General features: G+C 35.1%; 2 protein-coding genes across 5 annotated transcripts in view; one reads left to right on the top strand and one right to left on the bottom strand.

Moving 5' to 3' along the window:
- The window catches only part of LOC145934366 (kin of IRRE-like protein 1), a 506904-nt gene extending 502648 nt beyond the window's left edge, over window positions 1-4256 (top strand). For all 4 annotated transcript variants that reach the window (XM_083034727.1, XM_083034729.1, XM_083034728.1 and 1 more), the window contains one exon: window positions 198-4256. In XM_083034727.1, the coding sequence (XP_082890853.1) occupies window positions 198-538 (341 nt within the window). In that variant the 3' untranslated portion in view covers window positions 539-4256. The remainder of the gene's footprint in view (window positions 1-197) is intronic.
- A 3569-nt stretch (window positions 4257-7825) lies between these two features.
- On the bottom strand, window positions 7826-11010 carry LOC145933740 (uncharacterized). Its single transcript, XM_083033729.1, has 4 exons — window positions 10539-11010; window positions 10180-10452; window positions 8148-8345; window positions 7826-8044 (listed from the first exon to the last, which is right to left on the bottom strand). Exons 2-4 carry the CDS (start codon window positions 10381-10383, stop codon window positions 7850-7852), a joined length of 597 nt encoding a protein of 198 aa, XP_082889855.1. The 5' UTR covers window positions 10384-10452; window positions 10539-11010; the 3' UTR covers window positions 7826-7849.
- Between the last annotated feature and the right edge of the window lie 12000 nt (window positions 11011-23010).

The raw sequence follows: 23010 nt of genomic DNA, 5'->3' as shown, positions 1-23010 counted from the left end.
TAATCGCACTTTGCTCTTCAAACTTGCTTATCATAGAAAAACACCAACTTTGTCCTATTCTCGTCGCGACATTTAAAGTAAAGAAACGGAGGAAAAGTAAGGGATGAACCACAGGAAGGGGACGCTCTCTTTATTTTCGCATTTATTCTCGCATTCGGCAGCTCCCGACAGAGACCCCTTCTGCTTCGGTGTTTCAGAGGGTAATCTCGTGGAGGTCAGCCCGCCGAGTTACCCGGGCGGTTATCCCCCGGGACACTGGGTCACGCCTGGACCTACACCAAGCATAGACGAGCTCTGCCACAAGTTCACGGGGAGGCCGACGGAGCTGAGGCTACCGTCCAGGAGCACGATACCGAGTCTGCCGGGGATGCCGGTGACGGGGCTGATGATGGGCGCCGGCCAGGGCGTCGTCATCGGTGGCGCCCAGGGCGTCGTCGTGGGTGGAGGTCAGGGTGTCATCGTCGCCGGCGAGTGCCTGGACGGAGAGGCGATCAAGCGAAGACTGATGGCCAACAGACTGCCGGAGAGTTGCGTCTAGAAGGCTGACGCGATGGTCTCACCCTCGTCTTCGTCCTCGTCATCCTCACCCTAGCGTTCTATCTAGAAGAATGTAAGAGACCCCGGCGAGCTCGAAAAAACACTTGTCATCCAAGTATCCAAGAGCAATTTTACAGAGAGAGAGAGAGAGAGAGAGAGAGAGAGAGAGAGAGAGAGAGAGAGAGAGAGAGAGAGAGAGAGAGAGAGAGAGAGAGAGAGAGAGAGAGAGAGAGAGAGAGAGAGAAGGCCCTGTCGAGGAGACGTTTACCTTGTCCGTTTTCGTGACAGCCGTCTGTTTAGCTTTAACGTGTGTTTACGATATATATGGTTACGGTGCTCGATCGAAACTCGGCGAAACTCGTGCTGGTAGTTGGAGACGATGGGGTTTCCACCAGCGGCGATCAATAGCAGGCCACGTGGGGTTACGTGTCGCGGATCCCGCATTATTACGTGTCTCGCGAACGAACGATTGATTTCCACGCGAGCTGGAATCCATCCAGAGTACTCGTAACTTTTGTTTGTCGCGGAAATGTGGTCAACGTGAGATCAGAGGGGCACCATATATGAACGATACGAGCCAATATTGTTTTGACGATCGATTAATTTTCCTTTTACAGGGCAAAGCGAGCGAAAGTATGCGGAGAAGTCAACCGAAAACTTTTCGCAAACTTTCATCCCCGCTCTATGCCGCCTCGGAGGAAGGAATATCGCGAAGTTCTAACATTCTGTCGTCCCTCGGTCGTCGACTTAATCGTCTTTGTTCTCCCTTTTTTTTTTCTTTGTCTCAAATTAAATGATCTTCGACGGTGTCTTATCGAATATTTCTTCGACGGAGTTCGTTTACTCTTGTTGCAGCGTTATAGAAGAATCGAGCCGCGAATTGAATGAAAGGAGAACCGAAATTTTGTGAGATAGAGAGCTACCTCGAAATTCAGTTGGTACATTGAATTGAAAGAAAATACGTTTTCCGGAAACGACTCTTCAATTTTTTCGCAGATATGATTTTTGTTACGCAAACATGAAAAGCATCTGAACCCCTCCTCTTTACTCTAATTTTATATATAATTTGTAGATGTGTTTTTTTTAAATAAATGAGTAATTGATTATTTTTTCCTCTTCTTATTTTTAGCTAATTTATATATTTCGTTGTATATATTTCTCCGTTTTAAAGGTATGATTTCCCCCCTCCCCAGAACACATTAATCTTTTGTCCGCTACCTCTCTCACCTCTTTTCGCTATCTCTCCACGAACTTGTTAGCATCTCTCGCGGCGTCCTTAAATAAATCCGAATCCCAGCGACGAGACGTTGGTCCGGAAGCATCAGGCCGTGAAACACGAGAAAAGATAAGAGGCTCTCGAACGAACCCCTTTTCCGATGGCTCGAATGAAGACGAATGGAGGAACCGCGCGAAAATATACCGGAAGGGAAGGTCGGGGGGGGGGAAGGAATACGAGGAGAAAGGGAGGAAATGCCCGATGCTACTTTGGCCCTGTGTGTAGTTTCGAAGGCGTGAAATGCAGTTTTAAGGTTGAACGATCGGTTCCGATATCGCGATAACAAAAGGAAAAGAAAGGAAGGACAGGGCGGAGAGAGACACCGAAGGGCGTCAAATATATCCCGTTTAAATTCCGAATTCGATATTTCCGGGCACACAACTTCTTCGCTCTATCGCGATATCGAACTTGCGCGAATCGCGATGCCATGAAATTTCAAACAATCTTCCCACCTCCTCCCTTTCACCCTTTTCCTCAAAAATACTCATGAATCATCGACAAGATACGCAGCAACATTGAAACATCCTTCTGTCGATGCATCATTTTTCACCTTTCCATCAATGTTTGGGTACCCGGGTACCAACTTTTTTTTGACACATTGCATTGCGACAATTTTTTTTATAACAACTGCTGGGCATCGAACGAAGACTTTTTGGATTTTGTTTCGGAGAAAAGTCCCGACACATTTTTAACATTTAAAATTGCTTTGAATACCCGGGTTACCCATCATTCATTGACAGAAGGGTTAAATTAAGACCGAGAAGACGCAACTCTCCCTTTTTTTTCCCCCTTATCTGGAGGATGAATATGCCGAACCGCGTAATGTACAAAAACGAAACGATTCTTAGAAAAGCAAAAACCAGGCACGTGTTATACTCTATTGTTCTATAGTATGTGTGTGTGTATGTATGTGTGATAGAACATTTGTAAATTTTTCTACCGCTGATATGAGTTTTCTGTATTCCCGTAAACGTCGGATGACTCTTATGAGATTATCAAATATTCTCAAGCGTTTTCATCGAAATACTCTTATCCCGGATGACGCATGTGTGTGTGTGTGTGTGTGTGTGTATGTATGTGTGCGCGTGTGTAAATATATACATAGTTTAACGAGTTCTTTATCGATTCGTTATTCGCGATTTGATTCGCGAGAAGAGAGAAAGAAGAGAAAAAGGGACATAGGTGACGTCCACGAATTTCTATGCACGCGTGAAGGGAGCTTCACTTATGTAAGGATGTTTGCAAAAATTGGTCTTCCCCGTGTGACACTTGGCGGAAAAAGGTCGTGAAACTTTTCACGCGCGAGAACCTAATTAACGAACACGAAAAGCATATCCCTGTAATGGAAATGATGTAATGCAAACTTTGTGTGCTCGTGAAAAGTTCTCTCGCGTCGAGAAAATGATCGATAGATACTCCTGTAATGTGTATAAACGAACGAACGAACGAAAAAAGAAAGAAAATACGGAAAAAAAATAAGAGCGAGGAATCGGACGGCGCCGGGAATTAATATTTTCGATGTGTAAACAAAAAAACAAACGATAACGATCAAGTATCATACACACACACACACACACACAAACAAACACACGAGATGATATGATGATGATTGCTCGTTAGATGATGCGCATCGCTGTATATAATATATATTATTATCACGAGAGAGTCTATATAAGAGATAAGTTGACGAACGTTCAAGTTTTCAAGATAATTATCGAGCGCCCCCTTTTCCCTCCCCCCGTCGTTTAATTAATTTAATTAATGTTACACTTTGAAGAAGAGTTACGTCATTGAAATTATTTTGCGCTCGATGTTATTCACGATTTTAAATTTTCGCCCCCTTGTACCCCCCTGCGTTTTTCGACGATGATGCACACATATCTTTTACGTCCGTGAGAGAGAGAGAGAGAGAGAGAATCCAAATGTTCCGGAATGAATGAGAGAGATACAAACATATTAAAGCGGATCGAGGAAATTAGAAATAAGACAAAGCACTCTACTGCCTATTCATTTTGTAAAACGGGGAACATCGGGGATATTAACACACACACATAACATATATATGTATAAATACACACACCCGTGTGTGTGCGAGAAAGATCGCCAAAAGTAGGTATCGCAGATAACCCGAGAGTGAGTTCTCGGGTCGACGTAACCCGGCCACACAATCAAATGCAAAAAATATAAAAAAAAAAAAAACGGAAAGAGCGAACACAAGGAAATAATAATAGTGAGTAACAATTGTACATAATCAGCTGTACGTAACGACGCGACACAGAGTCCATGTAAATCGATTTCGACGTCGTCGAACCTCAAGTTCACTGTATAGGTGATTTCATATCAGACCCCCTTCTCCCCCCCCCCCCACATATCGTTTAACTAAAGTCGTATGTATATACATAACACCATGTTTTGATCTGAATAAACTGTTTAATTGTCCGAATGTCTCGTATTTATTTTATCGATATACAAAGTGTCCTATATAAGTATAAATTATTTCCTGTCGAAGGATAAGCATTTATTTTCCTTTGCCAAAGTTTCTCATTTCATGACGTGCGTTCGCTGTTTATTAATTCTTTCGTGTAAACATAATTTAATAATTTTGTGATATTTTAAGGCTCCTGGGTGCTCACCGCGGCCATATTGGAATCGTGACGTCAGAGGCGAGAAATAACACGTTGAGATTTCTTAGATGCCATTTCTAAATAAAAACATATTTGCATAAAATAACACTTAAGATCTTTTTAATACACTTCTAAACGCCGAAAACTATTCTTTTCTCTTGACAGTCAATCAACAATTGTAAAATGATCGAGATATCAGACTTTGACATGCGGAATGCCTGCGCATGTGCAAAGACCAGACGGACTGGGCCTCATAATATTACATTTTACAGCTGTTGATTGATTATAAAGGGAAAAGGATAGTTTTCGGCGTTTTTTACAAGTGTATTAAAGAGATCTTAAGTGTTATTTTATGCAAATATGTTTTTATTTAGAAATGGCATCTAAGAATTTTTAGCGTGTGTTTTCTCGCCTCTGACGTCACGATTCCGACATGGTCGGCAAGGTACCAGGAGCTTCAATTACGTGTAGATATTGCAATTTTGTAATATTTACATTACATACGTAGACATTGATCCTTTTGTTTACATCAAAAACCGGAAAGACACGCTTCATTGCTAAGAAAATTTCTCTCGTGTCAATTCAAAATTTCTCTTCGAGTGTTCCATTACAAAAATGCGAATATTAGATTTAACGATAACAGAATATCCAAATTTTTTGCGCGAAAAATCAAGATACAGCACAATACATTGACATATTAAACAACGGGATGTCTCGAGAAAAGATGCATGAAGAGTTTCTTCCAGAAACTCTGTTAAAGAACAAGAAAAAAAAAAGAAAAACTTTTATTTTTTGATAGTGTGTACTCTATCTATATATGGGATATCCTCAGGAGAGAGAGAGAAAGAGAAAGAGAGAGAGAGGAGAAGAGCGCGCTTGTAAAGTAAAATAAGCGCCTTGACAAACGACGCTCACGTGCCGCAAAAAGATAGACGTGCCTGAAAAATGGGGGCCGAAACTTCCTTCCGGTTCGACGAAAAAGGAATACTCAGCACGTGAGGAGTCAACCCTCGGAGCGACGGCTTTGAGAAATTCCTGCTGCGATGCCCTGAAGAGGAGAAGACTCGGTTGCACGTAAGTTTTAAGGTATTACAAATGCGCTAAACGTACTCTCTTAAATGAAATCGATGAATTATCACCGAAAATTAGCGAATATAGTCACTGATGGTCTCAGTTGTAAATATGACAAATTTCAGTGAAAAAATCAGTGATAATGGTTTATTGTAACCAGTGATATTTTTAAAAAAATACGTCTTTATATATTATAGAAAATATAGATAATTTATAGAAAATAAATAGTAAAAGCTTTAAAAAATATTATAATATTATATATGAGATAAAGTTACATATAGCAATATATTTTTAAAGAAGTATCTGAATTTTTGATCAAGTGTCTTGTTTATTTTGTGTATGGATTTATCATATCCTTAGAATAAAAAAAGCATGATATATATATATATATATATATATATATATAAATTTGAATTTTTGAATATTAGTTATGTTTTTCACATTAGATGTGTTTGAAGTATTTTCCCAAAAATAAATAAAAAATATATATGATTAGTGCTGATTTTTCTTAGTAGGACATGAGATGGAGGAGCAAAGTGTGAGTGTTTCACTGAAAATACTTGAAATATTCAGAGTTTTTGATCAAGAGATTATCTGAGTTTTTGATCAAAAGAGTCTTGTTCATTTTTAGAATTTATCATATCTTAAAATAAAAAAGTATAATACAATATATATATATATATATATATACACATTAAATATTAGTTATGTGTTTTATTCCAGATATATGTAGGTATATGTATGGGATCTTCTCCAAAAAATAGAAAATATATAGAAAAAGCTTTAAAAAATATATTTTGCAAATATATGTATACGATTATTACTAATTTTTCAGTGAAATCTCACTAGGGCATAAGCTGGCGGAGCAAACTGTGAGTGAAAATCCGCGAACTTAATGATTTTGAATGAAATCTTGTGTCATTGTTTCAATAAATGACATTTTCAATTAATAAAAAATTTAATTAATAATGCTCTTAATAATTATTTTATATAATGGCGCACTTTTAATTAACAAAAAAATAAATATCTTTCATTTTCTGTACATTTATTGCTGTTTATTCTTAGTGGAACATGAGATGGAGGAGAAAAGTGTGGGTGTTTCACTGAAAATGCTTGAAATATTTACTTTTTGATCAAAAGATTATCTGAGTTTTTGATCAAAAGAGAGTCTTGTTCATTTTTAGAATTTATCATATATCTTAAGAATAAAAAAACGATATACATATATGCATATATAAATTTTGGAATTTTGGAATATTAATTATGTGTTTTATTTCAAATATACGTGTATGAAATCTTCTCCAAAAAATAAAAAATATATAGAAAAAGTTTTAAAAAATACATTTTGCAAATACATACGATTATTATTGATTTTTTAGTGAACTCTTATTACGACATAAGCTGGAAGAGCAAAGTGTGAGTGTTTTCACTGAAAATCCGCGAAACTCAATAATTTAGATGAAATCTTGAGTCACTGCTTCAATGAATGACATTTTCAATTAATAAAAAATGTAATTAATGACGCTCTTAATAATTATTTTATATAATGATGACTCCCTTATTAATTATTTTATATAATAACGCACTTTCAATAAGAAACTAAACATCTTTCATTTTCTGCACAAATTATATTTCAACAATATAACATAATTATATAATTGAACAATATACATGTATATATTTTTCTTAATGATTCTCTCGACACATTTATCATTACGATATACATTACGCGCTATGTACGTGTAAAATACATACGGCGAAATTCGCGCGTTTGCATTAAAAGCACTGCAGCGAAGAAGAAGGTATAACGTAGCGCCGGATGTAGTTTTTATTCCGATTTTATTCAAGGTTTTACGGCAATAGACAGACCGACCATAAAAATCGCTTGAGATGCACGCTCCACGAGCTCCCTTGTGTGCTCTTCGCATAACCGGGGGAAAAAATGGAAAAGATGCCGCGCGGAATTTTAATCCTTCCCTTAACGTATTCGCGGTGTGTGGAAGAGCAAAGAAAAAAAAAGGAACCTTATATAAAATATTTTTAATAGCAACCGCGCGACGCGAATCGAGTACGCTTGCTTTAAAGAAATTCTTTTTCTTTTTTTTCTTTTCGATCTCATAATAATAATAATAATAATTCACGTTTGCTTGAAAATTTCACGTAATCTCGGGATTACACGCGAAAGCTTTGTACGCGGAAAAGCTTCTCCGGAGAAGGAAAAATACCCGTAATACGACCCGCGGCGCGGTGTAATATCTTAAATATTGACACAATTTGAAAAATCATATCTGCGCGCGAGCTCCCTCTCTCTCTCTCTCTCTCTCTCTCTCTCTCTCTCTTGTCAGCTGGTGAGATGCGCCTCGCGTTCTTCCGCCTCTTCCGTTCCTCCGGTTACGTCGCACGGGAATAAGAGATCTCGCAGCTTCCGATGCATCTCCAACGGTACACCGACGATAATATCCATGCATTTCACCAGCGCGCGATTGTACGCTTCTGACATCGAGTATCTTATTCCCTCCAGATGCGGCAGCCCTACCTGCGGAGATGCGGATAAAAAGCGTTTCGACTCTATCTCTCGAGGGAGAGAGGAGAGAGAGAGGATGTAATTTTAAATTTAAAAAAAAAATACATTTATTTACCGGTTGATCGGTGGGAAAAATTGTGCTCATTATTCTGCAATACAGATCCTCCGTCTCGCTGCTGTCGCTCCAGAGACCCTCCGTCCAGGTCCAATAAACAAGACCGGCGGCGATGGCACCCTTCAGAAAGAACATCGCGATCCCGCATAGTCGTTGGCTACTCGATAGAGGCTTCTCAACAGGACAGGCTGCGCAAATCTGCATCGAGATTACTTTATTTAAGATTTTCAAGCAAGAGAGGAATTAATAAATACTCGGCCGTTGATTAATTCTAATGTTCATCAACTCCTCTTTAACCCTTCTGTCAACGAACGGGTATTCAAAGGACCTTTAAATGTTAAAAATCAACTTTTCTCTGCCCAAAACAAAATACAAAGGGTTTTTGTATTCGGAATCTCCTAAAATATAATTAAAGAAAAGAATGTTCGATCCAGCAGCTGCTATAAAAAAATTATTACAATGCAATGATTCGAAAACACACAGTTGGTACCCGAGTATCCATATATTGATAAAAAAGGAAAAATTATGCATTGACAGAAGGGTTAATCGAGATCTCTATAGAATTTTTGAAGAGCTAGAGTCAAATTTTACGGATAGGGAAAAAGAGAGATCTCTATATATATTCGACAATTTAATTTCGCCAAATCGCGCAACAGAAAATGGTGCATAATAATAAAGAACGATGTAAATTAAATATCAACTGTTTTTCTTTCTGCTGCATGTTTTAAGATGTGGTTTCAAGATGTTTACTGCGTGCCGCATCAATTTTGACAAAGATTAAGGAAAAAGAAATTCATTAATATTTTTAACTCTACTTAATTCTACTATTATATTAACTCTCCTGTCAATGAATGAGTACCCAAAACAAATTTAAATAAATGTTAGAAATGTGTCGGAATTTTTCTCCGCTCGAAACAAAAATAAAAAGGATCTTTGTATTCGAAAATCTCATAAAATATAATTAAAGAAAAAAATATTCAATATCCAGCAGCTGATATAAAAAAATTATCGCAGTGTAATGTGTCGAAAACACTCAATTGATACTCAATTGACACCCATAGATTGATGAAATGGTGAAAAATCATACATTGACAGAGGGGTTAATATGATCGCACACTCATCGAATCACGAATCGAATATCGACGATGACGAAGACAAATACGTCGAGTCTTTCGTTAGCTACACGTCATCGTGCTTGACATCTCTCCCTCTCTCTTTCCCTGTTCCAAGACCTAGACGATGTCCCTAACAGTTAGGAGAGAGCTTGGCGACCGTCCTCCTCCATTAGAGACCCATCGATAGTCGCTGTAGCAGTGTACATCGACTGTCGAGCTAATTCCAGGTAAACGCAACTACGTATCGACTAACCAATTCCGTACAGGTGCTCGAACACCATCATCTCGTTACACGGCGTGTCAATATCGTGCGAGGCTCGACAAGCCACATGATTTAACTCGAAATTGAATGCAATTCACGCAGAATATACATGCCTTGTATCCGCTACGAATCAAAAAATTTCTGAATATTATTGTTTAAATATCTTTAAAATCGATAGAGAGAAAGAGAGAGAAAGAGAAAGAGACAAAATGGTATCTCTATATTTTTCGAGTCAATTTTTTGTTCCTCTACTCAGTTTTCAATCTAACATCTTTAATGTATAATTATTTAAAATAAAATAAATCCTATGAAAATCCTTTAAAATAAATGTAAGAAAATTTAGGTAAAAATAAGAACGAAATTTGTTTTAAACATGTTATGATATATTATAAAATTGATTAAATCTTTAAAAATTGTAATGATCCTATTTCTCGCCTACATTCTTTTTAGGAGAGACAAAGGGGTTTATTAAGGAAATAAAATCTCGAATTAACATTTATTTAATTTCTTGGTATTGTACCAAAACTTGTACTCTGTGCACAATCAAGCAGTCTCAAGGAAAATTAATTCTTTCTTGAAACTGACACCTATCATCCGCGTCTAGCCTATTAAAGTTTAATATTAAAATAAAATTTAATGATTTTGTCTCATACACCTTTGGCGGGCACTTTTGTTGCATGTCTTTCCGCGAGCAAACTTTAACCGCCACCGGTCTGGCGATCCAGTAATCGGTTACGCGATCAGAATCAGAACGAGAATCCGCATCTGCACTGACGAGCCTCTGAACCTTCGGCCTCACACATGTTTTCGGATTTGACAGATTAATGGTCTGCGCGATACACTTGGTCCCCCTCTTCATATCCGTTTCCGTAACTCGACGAATAAGAATTCAGATGGCAAATTTGGTCTCTCTTTCCGACGAGCGAGCCTTTGCGAATGAAGAATTATGTAACTAGGTTAAAAATGGAAAAAAAATTGTATATCGTAATCAAATATTGGAAATGATAAACTTACCTGTTTCGTTTCAATGTTCAATGATTTAAGAAAATTTATATCCATGTAGATCTATCTTTCTCTCTCTCTCTCTCTATTTCTTTCAGAGGAATATAATAGACACTTTAGGTAGGTCTTGATCAAATCAAAACTAAACTTACACGAGAAGCTACAATAAGATTTTGACGTGATTACGAAGCGATTAGGATTCTTGGAGCTTTCTTTTTTCTTTTTTTTTTTTTATTAAAAATATTTACAAAGTTTGACAACTGTCTATCTATTATTATCTGTCTATCTATTACTGCAAATTTATCTGAACGCGGTGACATATGGACGACTGACATTTATTGAGATCGATCAGCTTTTGTTTGTATATGTTTGTGTGATGCCACTCGCTCAATATACCGACACTCTGTATATCAAGAGACACAGTATAGTGTCTCTCGCGAAATCATGTGCAAACAACGAGATGCGACTATAACTAATTATATAACTTAACATCTAAAGTCATATAATTTCGTGTAACTTTTAACGCTAAATCAATTATTTTGGGGCGCAAGCTTTTATTTAATTAAAGAAAAATATTTAATAAAAAATATATCACTATCTTACTGCACAATTAATGTTTTGTTTCAATAATTTATTCCTAAATATATTAAAAATACAAAATAATACATATAATCTAATGATTATTTGTAATCTAAACTCTTTCACGCATATACATTTAATTAATTATTATTATAAATTAAAACATAAAACAATCGAACAAAATAATTCCTAAGAATTAAGTAATAAATACAATGTGCTTGTTTAGAAAATTAATATTCTAATACCTGTGAATGTAATAATTGTACATACATACATCTATTCAGCGTTCCAATATTCTTACAATAAATTTACGCTAACTATAATAAATTTATCGAGTTTGTAGGTATTTCTTGTGATATCAAAATGTAGCATAAACTCAGAGAGAGAAAGATATTTTGTTCAATTTACACTCAAACATTCTAACATGCAAAAATAATTATTTATCAATATAATAAAAACATGTCTTTTATAAATAGTGGCTCTCATCAAAGAGTCGTTCGCGATTATTTTATTTTTGTTTTTTGTTTTGCTTAGCTATAAAATTATATGTTTTATTAATAAAACTATATAACTTTATAGCTAAGCAAAACAAAAAACAAAAATAAAGCAATCTCGTAAACGACTCTTTGATGAGAGTTGCTATTTATAAAAGACATGTTTTTATTATATTGATAAATAATTATTTTTGTAGATTAGAATGTTGAGTGTAAATTAAACAAATATCTTTCTCTCTCACCATGTGAAATTGAAATCTTACCAGCACACAATATATAATCGGACTATAACTGTCAATGTTTGGATCTCGACTGAAAGACGTCGAGTGCTTTCGATCCCCTTGAAACAGAAATGTCTGCGGTGTTTGTTTTTTTTTTTTTTTTATTATTTCTTATACGATTTTGCCGTGTTGACATCATATGCTTGAGAGAGATAACACGTTCGGTTAAATTCAACGGTCTAAATTTATTTGTTCTTTTCTTTACAACACGTCGTATTTCAATTTTGATCCCGAAGTTTCCAACATTATTGTTTACCTTTACGTATAAAACAGCATAAATATATACATTTATTATAAAGTTTTATCGTAAAGAGACGTAATGTCATAAATGTGTATGAAGCAAATCTTTGACATTAATTTATTATTAATTAAAAGTCACATGAAAAAATCATATAAAAAGTATAAAAGGAAAATTGATTACAAATACTATTCTTTAATTAAATAAATAATATAGGTACTTTGTGTTTCTATTTCAAATAATTAAATGTTGCATAAAAATTTATTTAATTGTGTAAATATTATTATAAAAAATTATAACTTTCAACATAATTTAAAATAATTAAAAGATATAGAGTTATTTTAAACAATTCTTTATAATTTATGCACATAATTAAAAACGTAAATAACAAGCAAATAAAACTAAAAAATATATTAATTGTAGCATAGTGTTTACTTCAACAGCGCCAAGTTTTTTCAATTCAAAATTTTTAATTTTTTATATGAAATTCTAATTTTTAATTTTTCTATTAATTTGTAATTGAATTTAATATTATTTTTTAATTAATATTTTTAAAAATTTATACTTTTAATTGACGCAATTTTTTTAATATCATTATTTTTGTAGATTAAAATAATATTATTTTGCAAATAATGTATAACAGTTTTTATAACTGTCGCTTCTTTTTCTTTTTTAAAGTCAATTCATATATGTACTGTAATAAATAAACACAACATATATTGCTAAATTATAGATGTAGCTGAATAACTTATTAAATGTGCAGAGACGCTCATAGTCGATTTTTTACCAAGCACTGTGTATGTGTATATATGTATGTGTATGTCTGTGTGTGACCCCGGCGGGGGTGACAAAGAAAAGATGAAAAAGGCGCGAGAACAACGTAACAGATACGGCACGACGCGCACACAAAGGACCTGGAATAATGTATGGCGAATACTCCGTCAACTTTGGTAGGCAAAATCCTGTTTCGGGCCTCCTTCGGGCGTGTCGCCCCATCCCCTTCAACAGCGTTCCTGATAAGAGCGAATATATAAAGGAGCCGAGATTGCGCGAGAGAGAGGGAGGGCTAGTGCTTGATGAAACTCAGTTTCCGACGAGGTCTTTATGTCACTCCTATCTCTCTTTCTCTGTATTTCGTTGCAGGGTACAAAGCGAGCGACCTCGCGATTCCTTATTCATCAACGCCACATTGGAAAGACTCGCGAAAGATTTGCATCCGGTTACATCCTTGACGACGTGTCCTGTAATCCTGAAGTCCTTTGAACCCTATCACAATACATCTTGCAATTATGATGGTGAGTCTTAATTTGCAGAGATATTGCATCTTTATCGAGGACAGAGTTCAATAATTTGAATCTTAGAAAAATGGGGGAAAAATGGATGGGAGAAAAATAACGACTATCGCATAACGATAAAAAAAGATTCACGATCGCTCGTCTTTCCCCTTCCACCCTCTGAAAGATGGACATTAAGAGAACCATGAACGTCGCTATGAAGCGGTTCCGCGATCCTTTAACGAAGCTTCTACGAGCGCTGAGATAGGGGGACGAAGGAAGGGACTTTCGGAAAACTAATTTTCGCGATATTAGTCTTACGGAATTGGTTATTGATGTTCTATTCGTCCGCCGATAATGGCGAACGGAAGCGATTCTCTCGCGGAAAGGTCATAAGTCCTTCGGCGAGGGTCAAGGATCTCCTGGGGGACGGGAGGAAGTTGGGGTTGGGGGAGGAGGTTACGTTGTCCCTGCCGGCGCTCGTCCTTCTTAAAGGAATTGCTTCCTTAACGGGCGTTAAATCGACTTTGCCGGGGCTCTGCTGGTCCTCCTCGCCTTCTTGCGATTGACAGATATTTCGTGGTCTTCGCCTTCGCCTCTTCCTTCCTTCCTTCCTTCCTTCCTTCCTTCCTTCCTTCCTGCTACTTCCCTTCCTGTGTCCACCCTCTTCCTGTCCAATTCCTTCCCCTCCTCTTTCTTCGAGTCCACTACCCGCGCATTCTTTTTCGCCACTTTCTCTCACAAAGGCTCCCGGGTATCTCGGCGAGTCTCTCTTTCCGGCTGGACGACCTGGCGACATTCCAAGCAATCTAGTTCCTCGCCGGGGAACCTCCGAAGGAATACACGATAAATTGATAAGTCCGCGGATCCTACGGAGGCAGACAGTTGTTAAGCACGTTTCGCACGGATGTATAATTCAACAATTTCCGGCGCAAACCGGAAATACCGCTGCTCCTTATATTTACTCGCTCGATGGTGGCTGCAACCCCTTCTCTGTTGAAATTTTTTTTCTCAAAATCCTTACGAAATACGAAATAACTCTCATCCCCCCATCATTCGAGACACCTTATCGTTTGAGACACGCGTATGTATATATTTTCTTCCCCCGTACGAATTTTTCTTGCTCATATGAATATCGCGATAAACGACTCTGAACGCCAGAAGGTATCTTTATACGGCGTTAAAAAAATGTTTACGACAAAGAAGAGACGCAATCATCATCCGATCATAGTAGTTTGGAAATACAGTCGGCTTTTCGTAGAGAAACGCCTGGGGGGCGGAAGGGGGAGGCTTTTGGGGGGCCACGATGTATGATTTGCTCGGGTGCCATAAATCGAGATTAGGACGAAATTTCGGTAGTCGCCTCGTCTGACGAGGGGAGAAGGGACGATATCAAGAAAGTGGAATCCCCCTCTCCCCCCATATAACCGCTCACCGAGCGACTCGAGTCACCCCAGGTTACTCGAAGTCAGTCGAATTATCGTTTTCCTCCCTCATCCCCCCTAAACGATCTATCGTTTATCCTCGCGCGTTTAGCTTCGCGACGAACACAGAGAGACTGAAGAGGAGAAGAGACGCATACGCTTCCTCTGCCTCACAAGCCAGATTCCGCAAAACGGAGAGCTCTCTCTCTCCCAGGGGCGGATTAGAATATCCCTCGAAGCGACCCTTCTCTCTCTCTCTCTCTCTCTCTCTCTCTCTCTCTCTCTCTCTCTCTCTCTCTCTCTCTCTCTCTCTCTCTCTCTCTCTCTCTCTCTCTCTCTCTCTCTCTCTCTCTCTCTCTCTCTCTCTCTGTTGGGACAAAGTTGCTGGCAAACGCGACATTATTCCTGGGTCGATTAGACGTCCAACCCCGTCGGGAACCTAATAACATCGGCGGCTCTTGGATCCTCCGGGAGATTAACATAAGTGAAATAATACTGACCCCTTTCTCCCTAAATACAGATCAGTCGCCATGTAGAGACATGATCCCGCGCTCGCAGTTAGTCTCAATGAGAGGAGCGATTAATCTTTCGACTGCGAGGAGAGAGATATTCGTGCACCTTCGTTTCGCACGAGATGACAATCTTGCATAAAGTATATAATAATGTAATTAATAATACAATCTTTTTTTCTCCGGTAAAATCTTTTAACTTTGACTTTGTTTTGTCAATATACAAAAAAAGAAAAACGAGAACGACAAGAATGTTGTAAATCGCATAAATTTTAATGTTGGTTAACATGTAAACATGATAAAAATGATCGATACAATCAAAATAATGAAAATGGTTAAAATAATCAAAATAATCAAGTGATCAAAATGATTAAAATAATAAAATATAAATGATCATAATGATCGAAACAATCAAAACAATAAATATGATCAAAATAATTAGAATAATCAAAATAATGAAAATGATCAAAACAATCAAAATAATCAAACAATAGAAATAATCAGAATAATGAAAATGATCAAGATAATCAAAATGATCAAAATGATCAAAATAATCAAAATGATCAAAATAATCAAGTAATCAAATTAAACAAAATGATCAAAATAATAATTATAATCCAAATTTTGTTGACTTTATCTAGCCTTAGGTCTTATCTAACCGATTTATTAAATCACTAGAACAACATAAGCGCGCGCTATTCCTCGATTTTATATAAAAAGGAATGATATTTTTATATAGAGTTTGTTTAAACTTGATTAATATTTTGATTAATATTTTTTGACAAAAATTAGCTGATTAAAGCGTTAATTTGCTAATTAAATTTTAAAATAAAAATATGTTATAAAAATTGAAATAATAATGTTATATATAATATGTTATAATACTTTAAACTCGATTAAAATTTTTGACAGTTATCAGCTGATTTTTGTCAAAAATATTAATTGCAGTAAGGCATTATAACATATTATTTACAACATATATTATTTTAATATTTTTAACATATTATTATTTTAAAATTTAATTAGTAAATTAACGCTTTATTAATATTTTTTTACATACATCAGCTGATTAAAATATTAATTTGCTAATTAAATTTTAAAATAATATTATGTTGTAAAAATTAAAATAATAATATGTTTTAAATAAAATGTTAAAATACTTTAAATTTGATTAATATTATTTGACAGTTATCAGCTGATTTCTGTATCATTCTTTTTAACATAAAATTGAGCGTGCGCTTGTGTTGTTTCTTATTTTAGTCCTTGCCTAAAACAGGCATGTTAAGTTGATTCTCGCAAGTATTGTTGCCTCTTTTTTGCGATGTTGATTAGCTGCCTCGATTTGCGTTTTGCGTTATATTCATAGCATCGAGAGGCTGTCATCGCGAGGGTTATCAATTTGACAGTTTGTCCAAAATAAAATAAAATAAAATAATAATATGTTTTAAATAATATGTTTTAATACTTTATCCGCGATTAATATTTTTTGATAGTAATCAGCTGATAACTGTCAAAAATATTAATCGAGTTTAAAGTATTATAACATATTATTTAAAACATAATATTATTTTATTTAATTTTATTTTAGACAAACTGTCAAACTGTAAACCCTCGCGATGACAGCTCGATACTACAAATATAACATGCAATCTTGACAGACAATGAGCATCGCGGAAAAGCGACAACAATTCGATATACTATGCGATTATCGACTTTACATATTTTTATTAGAAAAGGATACAATGCAAACAGAGGACTAATTATTATTGTGACATCATTTCACGCATAAAAAAATATAATCTACAAGACAAGAGAGAATCGAGAATATAAAATCTTGTTTCCCCCAGAATCAGCGATAAGATGTGACGGAGAAATCCAATCCGCCGTCACATTTTTGCATCCACCTGACGCAGATTATCACGTGCAGCTCGTTGTGTAGTAGTTTGTAACAAGGTATACAGTTGCACAGTTTACGTATGTTATACGTGAAAGAAAATACTCTTCTTCTCTCTCTCTCTCTCTCTCTCTCTCTCTCTCTCTCTCTCTCTCTCTCTCTCTCTCTCTCTCTCTCTCTCTCTCTCTCTCAGAGCGAGAGACAACTTACATGAGGAAGGTATGTAACGCTCGCGACTGACGTAACGACGTTCAAGGGACCAAGGGGCAACAAATTCATGCGGGGGCGCAAAAACTCTCCTCTCTCTCTCTCTCTCTCTTTCACCCCCTAGTTTTTCGCAAGTTACACTCGCGCGAACGCGATGAGAGCGAAGGAAAATTTAAAAGTTTTAATGAAGTGCTGCACCCGGGACGCAACCCTACATATAAGCGCTCCAAGAGAGAGAGAGAGAGAGAGAGAGAGTCGAGGATTATTTTTTTCATAACTGCTCTCGACGCAACGAATGCAGATTTATGAAAACATCATGCACGAGCGCAAACTGGATATTATTAGCAATAATCCCCCTTTTCGCGAGTTTGGCGAGAAGTCGCATTGTGCGTGTGATTTATAAATCGGTTAGAGATAAGACCTAGATAAGGTCAACGTCAAAGTGTTCGACAAAATTTATTACAACATATTCTCATTGCTCTCATTATTTCTCTCTCTGTTTGTATTAATTTGTATATTAACTAAAAATATAAAATTTAAAATATAGATTTCATTGGAGAAAAAATATTTGTATTATTAATTATATATAATATATTATATTATTATATTATATATTATTTATTTATTATATTATTTATATTCTAAACTGAGAAATTCTACATCTCTCTTTACATTTCAGAAGAAATGTTTTGTTTTCGTTTCTTATTAGTTCCACACAGACACCTTCGATATCTCACCTACATGGCAGCGATTTGACTGTGTTAGAACGTCAACACGCTGATTTAATACCTTATTTGGTCATATAGTGAATTTCCAATTTTAATTGGTTCTAACACAGTGAGCCGTCACAAATACATGTGAGGATCGAGGGCTGGGTGGTCGATACCACCCTACGAAACGATTAGTCTGACAATTAAAGTGCGGCCGAGTGCTACCTTTATCGAAAAATCGAAAAATCGAACTAGTGAAAGTGAGAATTCTGTGCTATGTGAGATCTATCTCTAATAAGAAAAGATGTAAAAGTATAGCAACGTTAAACTCTGCGTTTACTCATCATTTAATAAAGTGTTCGTTAAAAAGGAAAGAAGAAGAGAACTGACTTCCGATAATCATGAGTCCTTCGACCATCCGAGATACCGGCGCTGTGTGAGTAAAATTTTCGAACAATATGTGTGTGTGTCAAAATATAAAGATTTTATCACAGAAAAAAAATATTTGTATTATTAATTAGAGTTATATTATATTATTATTCTATATATTCTCCAAATATACAGGGTAAAACTAAATTTCCGTATCTCCTTTCCAATAGACAGATTCTCTGCCCAATTTGGAGACAATTTTTCTTCACAATCACAGTAAAAATGTCTAGGCATCAATAATTTTTCAGTTATAAGTGATTGAAAAAAAGTTTTTCGCAAAGTAAACACTGTGGAGTTAAAATATTATTAAATCTACATTCCTCAGTTAATTTCAGATAGACTGTACTTTACTTGAAACTTAATTTAAGACTTAATTACAAAGTTACATGATGGCAAAAACTGGAAACTTGCAAAAAATGATGATCTTCCTTCACTGAAGAAAAATCATCTCTAAATGACTAAAGAATCTGTTATTGGAAGTTTAATTACACCCCGTATATAATAAAATTTATATAATAAATATATTTAAATATAATAATATATAGATAATTTATAATACTAGAACACAAGCGCGCGCCATTCCTCGATTTTATATATAAAAGAAATGATAATTTTGAAATAAAATTTATTTAAACTTGATTAATATTTTTGACAGAAATCAGCTGATTAAAGCGTTAATTTGCTAATTAAATTTTAAAATAATAATAGGTTATAAAAATTAAAATAGTAATATGTTGTAAATAGTATGTTATAATGCCTTATCTGCGATTAATATTTTTTTGACAGAAATCAGCTAACTGTCAAAAATATTAATCGAGTATAAGAATTATAACATATTATTTACAACATAATATTATTTTAATATTTTTAACATATTATTTTAAAATTTAATTAGCAAATTAACGCTTTATTCATATTTTTTAACATACATCAGCTGATTAAAATGTTAATTTGCTAATTAAAAAAATAATATTATGTTGTAAAAATTAAAATAATAATATGTTTTAAATAAAAAATGTTAAAATACTTTAAATTCGATTAATATTTTTTGACAGATATTAGCTGATTTCTGTATCGTCCTTTTTAACATAAAATTGAGGAATAGCACCTCCTTGTGTTGTTTCCTAATCCCTTTTTTAAAAAGGCATGTTGATTCTCACAAGTATTGTTGCATTTTTTTTACGATGTTGATTAGCTGCCTCGATTTGCGTTTTGCGTTATATTCATAGCATCAAGAGGCTTTAAATAAAATTAAATAAAATAATATGGTTTAAATAATATGTTTCAATACTTTAAATTTGATTAATATTTTTGATAGTTATCAGCTGATTTCTGTCAAAAAATATTAATCGCGGACAAAGTATATAAGTATATGTATTATAACATGTTATATTATGTACAACACATATTATTATAATTAAAATATAATATTTTAATTATACGACAACAATGTCAATAACATGCCTTTTATATATTTATATATATATATATATTAATAAATGACAATATAAAAGAAAAGAATCAATAAGAATACAGCGACTCGCAGAGAGATGGATTTTCCCGCGGAATACCTGAAGAATTAAAGTCTCGGTTATATCGCGAAGATGATATTGAAAGTAAATCAATATACAGTCTGTCTTGGCCGATGCTCGAGCGTATTAATTACAGCCGACGAATCCAATTAAATCCGGCGGTACCTCCGCAAAGACAGCGCTCAAAGTCCTCCGCGCTCCATTTCGCGGTCCAGGGCGCGGGATTCTGCGGAATAGATCGGTCGGCGGTAAAAGAGGTAGGCGAACCATTCCACCGGGTTAAGGGTGACGTGCCTCTCTCACGCGATAGGGGATAGGAAGAGAGAGAGGGCTTAAAAATATGATTTTAATACCACTGCTCTCCGAGGTCGCCGTATATCATGCTTTTGTCCGCCTACTATTGTCTCTACGCCGGACCCATACCCTTTCAAAACCACCCTCTTCCACGTCCAACCCGAAAACCCCCTTCGCTCCCCTCTGACCGAACTGACACCCTCGCGCCCTCGGCGTGTCACCCCTAGAGGAAAAAGGGGAAAGGTGTGTCCCGCCGAAATATTCATATAATTGGAAAATTTTATCTGGTCCACATTCCAAACTCCTAGCATCCTATAATCTTCGGTCGAAAATTGCTACATGATACTTTTATCCTTCCGCCATCGACCTCGTCGAAGCCGTTTGTCAAAAAATTACGTCAGCAATGATAATATAGATGAGAGAGAGAGAGAGAAAGGGTGAAAGAGATGGCCTCCCCCTCACGCGGTTTTGCTTTTTGCCGGTGCTGGAAGGAATTTAGAGATCCGCGGACGTAATTTTTATTCGTTTTCAAGAGAGCTTAACGAGCGGCGCTCTCCGGCAAAAAGATTCTATAGGTTTTCCGCACGTTCGACTCTGGTTTTACCAAATCTTTTACCATGTAATACTGCCGGGGGTTTACTGCCGGCGTTTTACCGTACCGTTTCGCTCAACGAAATATTCTTTCGTTCCGATTCAACGATTTCAAGAAATCGATATCCGCATCCTCGGATTTTATTCACGTTTTGCCGATTCTTTTTTTTTCATTATATACTTATGTAGGAATAAAAATTCCTCTAATCGTGCTCGTTTTGTACATATGTATAATATGACCAATTATTTGCAAATAGAGAAGATCCTTTTTTTTGTATTTTATTTCTATAATTTCTATAATCTAAGAATGTGTGCTTTGAAAGTGTTTTTTTTTTAAATCGACGAGTTTTCCGAATTTTCAACAACGCGGTCTTCGAATGACCGAATCGTTGACGTTTATGTCGCTTCGTGGAGATCTTTCGGGGCTGGACCGATAGACCATTCGAGCGTATTTTCGGCCCGTTAAAACCATTTTACACGCACGTGGCACGATCAATCGTCCGCGAATTCGGGATGAAACTCGTTGACGATCCCGATGAATAGCTCGTATATATATATATATATATATATATATATATATATATATACACAATGTCCCAAACTTATCGGATCACTAGTTATGGTAAATTCTTGGGATTATTTGGAAACGATTTTTCCTCAATCAAAATATCGAGGCACTAATCATTTTCGAGTCATAAATGATTGAAAATAAAGGATTTTTCGCAAACTAAGCCTTGTGGAAATAAATTATTAACAAAATTACATTTTTCAGGTTGTTAGTTTCAGATTAGTTTAATTTAATAGAATTTTAATTTATGGCTTAGTTACAAAGATATATGGTGGCAAAAATTAGAAGCTTGCAAAAAATAATGAGTAACTCTCATTGACATTTTTGTTGAGGAAAAATCATATCCAAATAACTTAGGAATCTCCCATTAACAGATGATCCGATAAGTCTAGGACACCAGTATATATATCATGGAGAATATTGTAAATATAATTCTCATCTTCAATTCTGGGTTAATAATTCTTCAAAGTTTTCTGACACTATTTATGGACTCTATACTTGAGAGAGAGAGATGAATAATTCAAGCGAATAGTCGAAATTATATTATATATGTCAAATAAAAATTATATACAGGGAGAAAATCTTTCTTTACATTTTAAATTTCACTATAAGTTTTCCCATGTTTTTAGTAACCTTATAATATGATGGCACCAAGAATATTTTGTGTATATAATTTTCATCTTTTCTAAGTTAATAATTCTTCAAAGCTTTCTGACACATTTTATGGATTGTATACTTGAAAGAAGAAAATAATTGAAACAAATAGTTAAAATTAATGTATGTCGAATAAAAATTATAAACCTAAAAAATTTTTTATTACATTTTAAATTTCATAAATTTTCCTTAAAAGTTTTTAGCAAAACGATTTATGATCTATATAAATATTACAGCTAGCTGCATGATAAAATTTCCACGCATTTTTTTTATAAATACAGATTGTACTTCTTTCGATATTTTTAATGAGCAATTGAAAATTTTGTATTGTATATACAAAATGTATGCATATATCTTATATTTCTATTACTACTACTTTCTTATTTAAAAAAAATAAAACTTTATGAACTCTAATCTTTTCTTTAAATTTATATTAATTATAAATTTCAATAATTTATTAATTGAAAAAATATTGAAATTTTATAAGATATTTTAATAAAATCTAACGCATTTAATATTCATTCAATTAATGTACATACATATTAATAGATAAAAATTTATATAAAATACTTTAAAATGCCATATTGTTTCCCATGATTTTTAAAATACATTTTAAGAGAAAATTCTCTCCGCGTATGTGTAACTAATAAAAAAAATTATATCACGCTTATGTGTGAATGAAACGAAGTATCGAGAAACGACGGAGCGATAAATTTAGAGAGGGAAGATATATCTAAACAGATAACGGCTATAAAGACATATGCGCGCCCCATATTAATCGCGTATAAAATGGTCCCTACGGTACA

Source organism: Prenolepis imparis, unplaced genomic scaffold (genome assembly GCF_030444845.1).
Source record: "Prenolepis imparis isolate NDT839.2.m4 unplaced genomic scaffold, iyPreImpa1.0 SCAF_3, whole genome shotgun sequence".
Lineage (NCBI taxonomy): Eukaryota > Metazoa > Arthropoda > Insecta > Hymenoptera > Formicidae > Prenolepis > Prenolepis imparis.
This window is presented reverse-complemented; position numbering and strand designations above follow the sequence as displayed.

Coding starts and splice junctions, on each gene's coding strand:
- LOC145933740 (XM_083033729.1), bottom strand. CDS start 10,383: ATGAAGAGGGGGACCAAGTGTATCGCGCAGACCATTAATCTGTCAAAT. Junction 8,346..10,179: donor AACAAAAGTGCCCGCCAAAG/GTGTATGAGACA, acceptor ATCTCGATGCAG/ATTTGCGCAGCCTGTCCTGT. Junction 8,045..8,147: donor TTTTTCCCACCGATCAACCG/GTAAATAAATGT, acceptor GCATCTCCGCAG/GTAGGGCTGCCGCATCTGGA.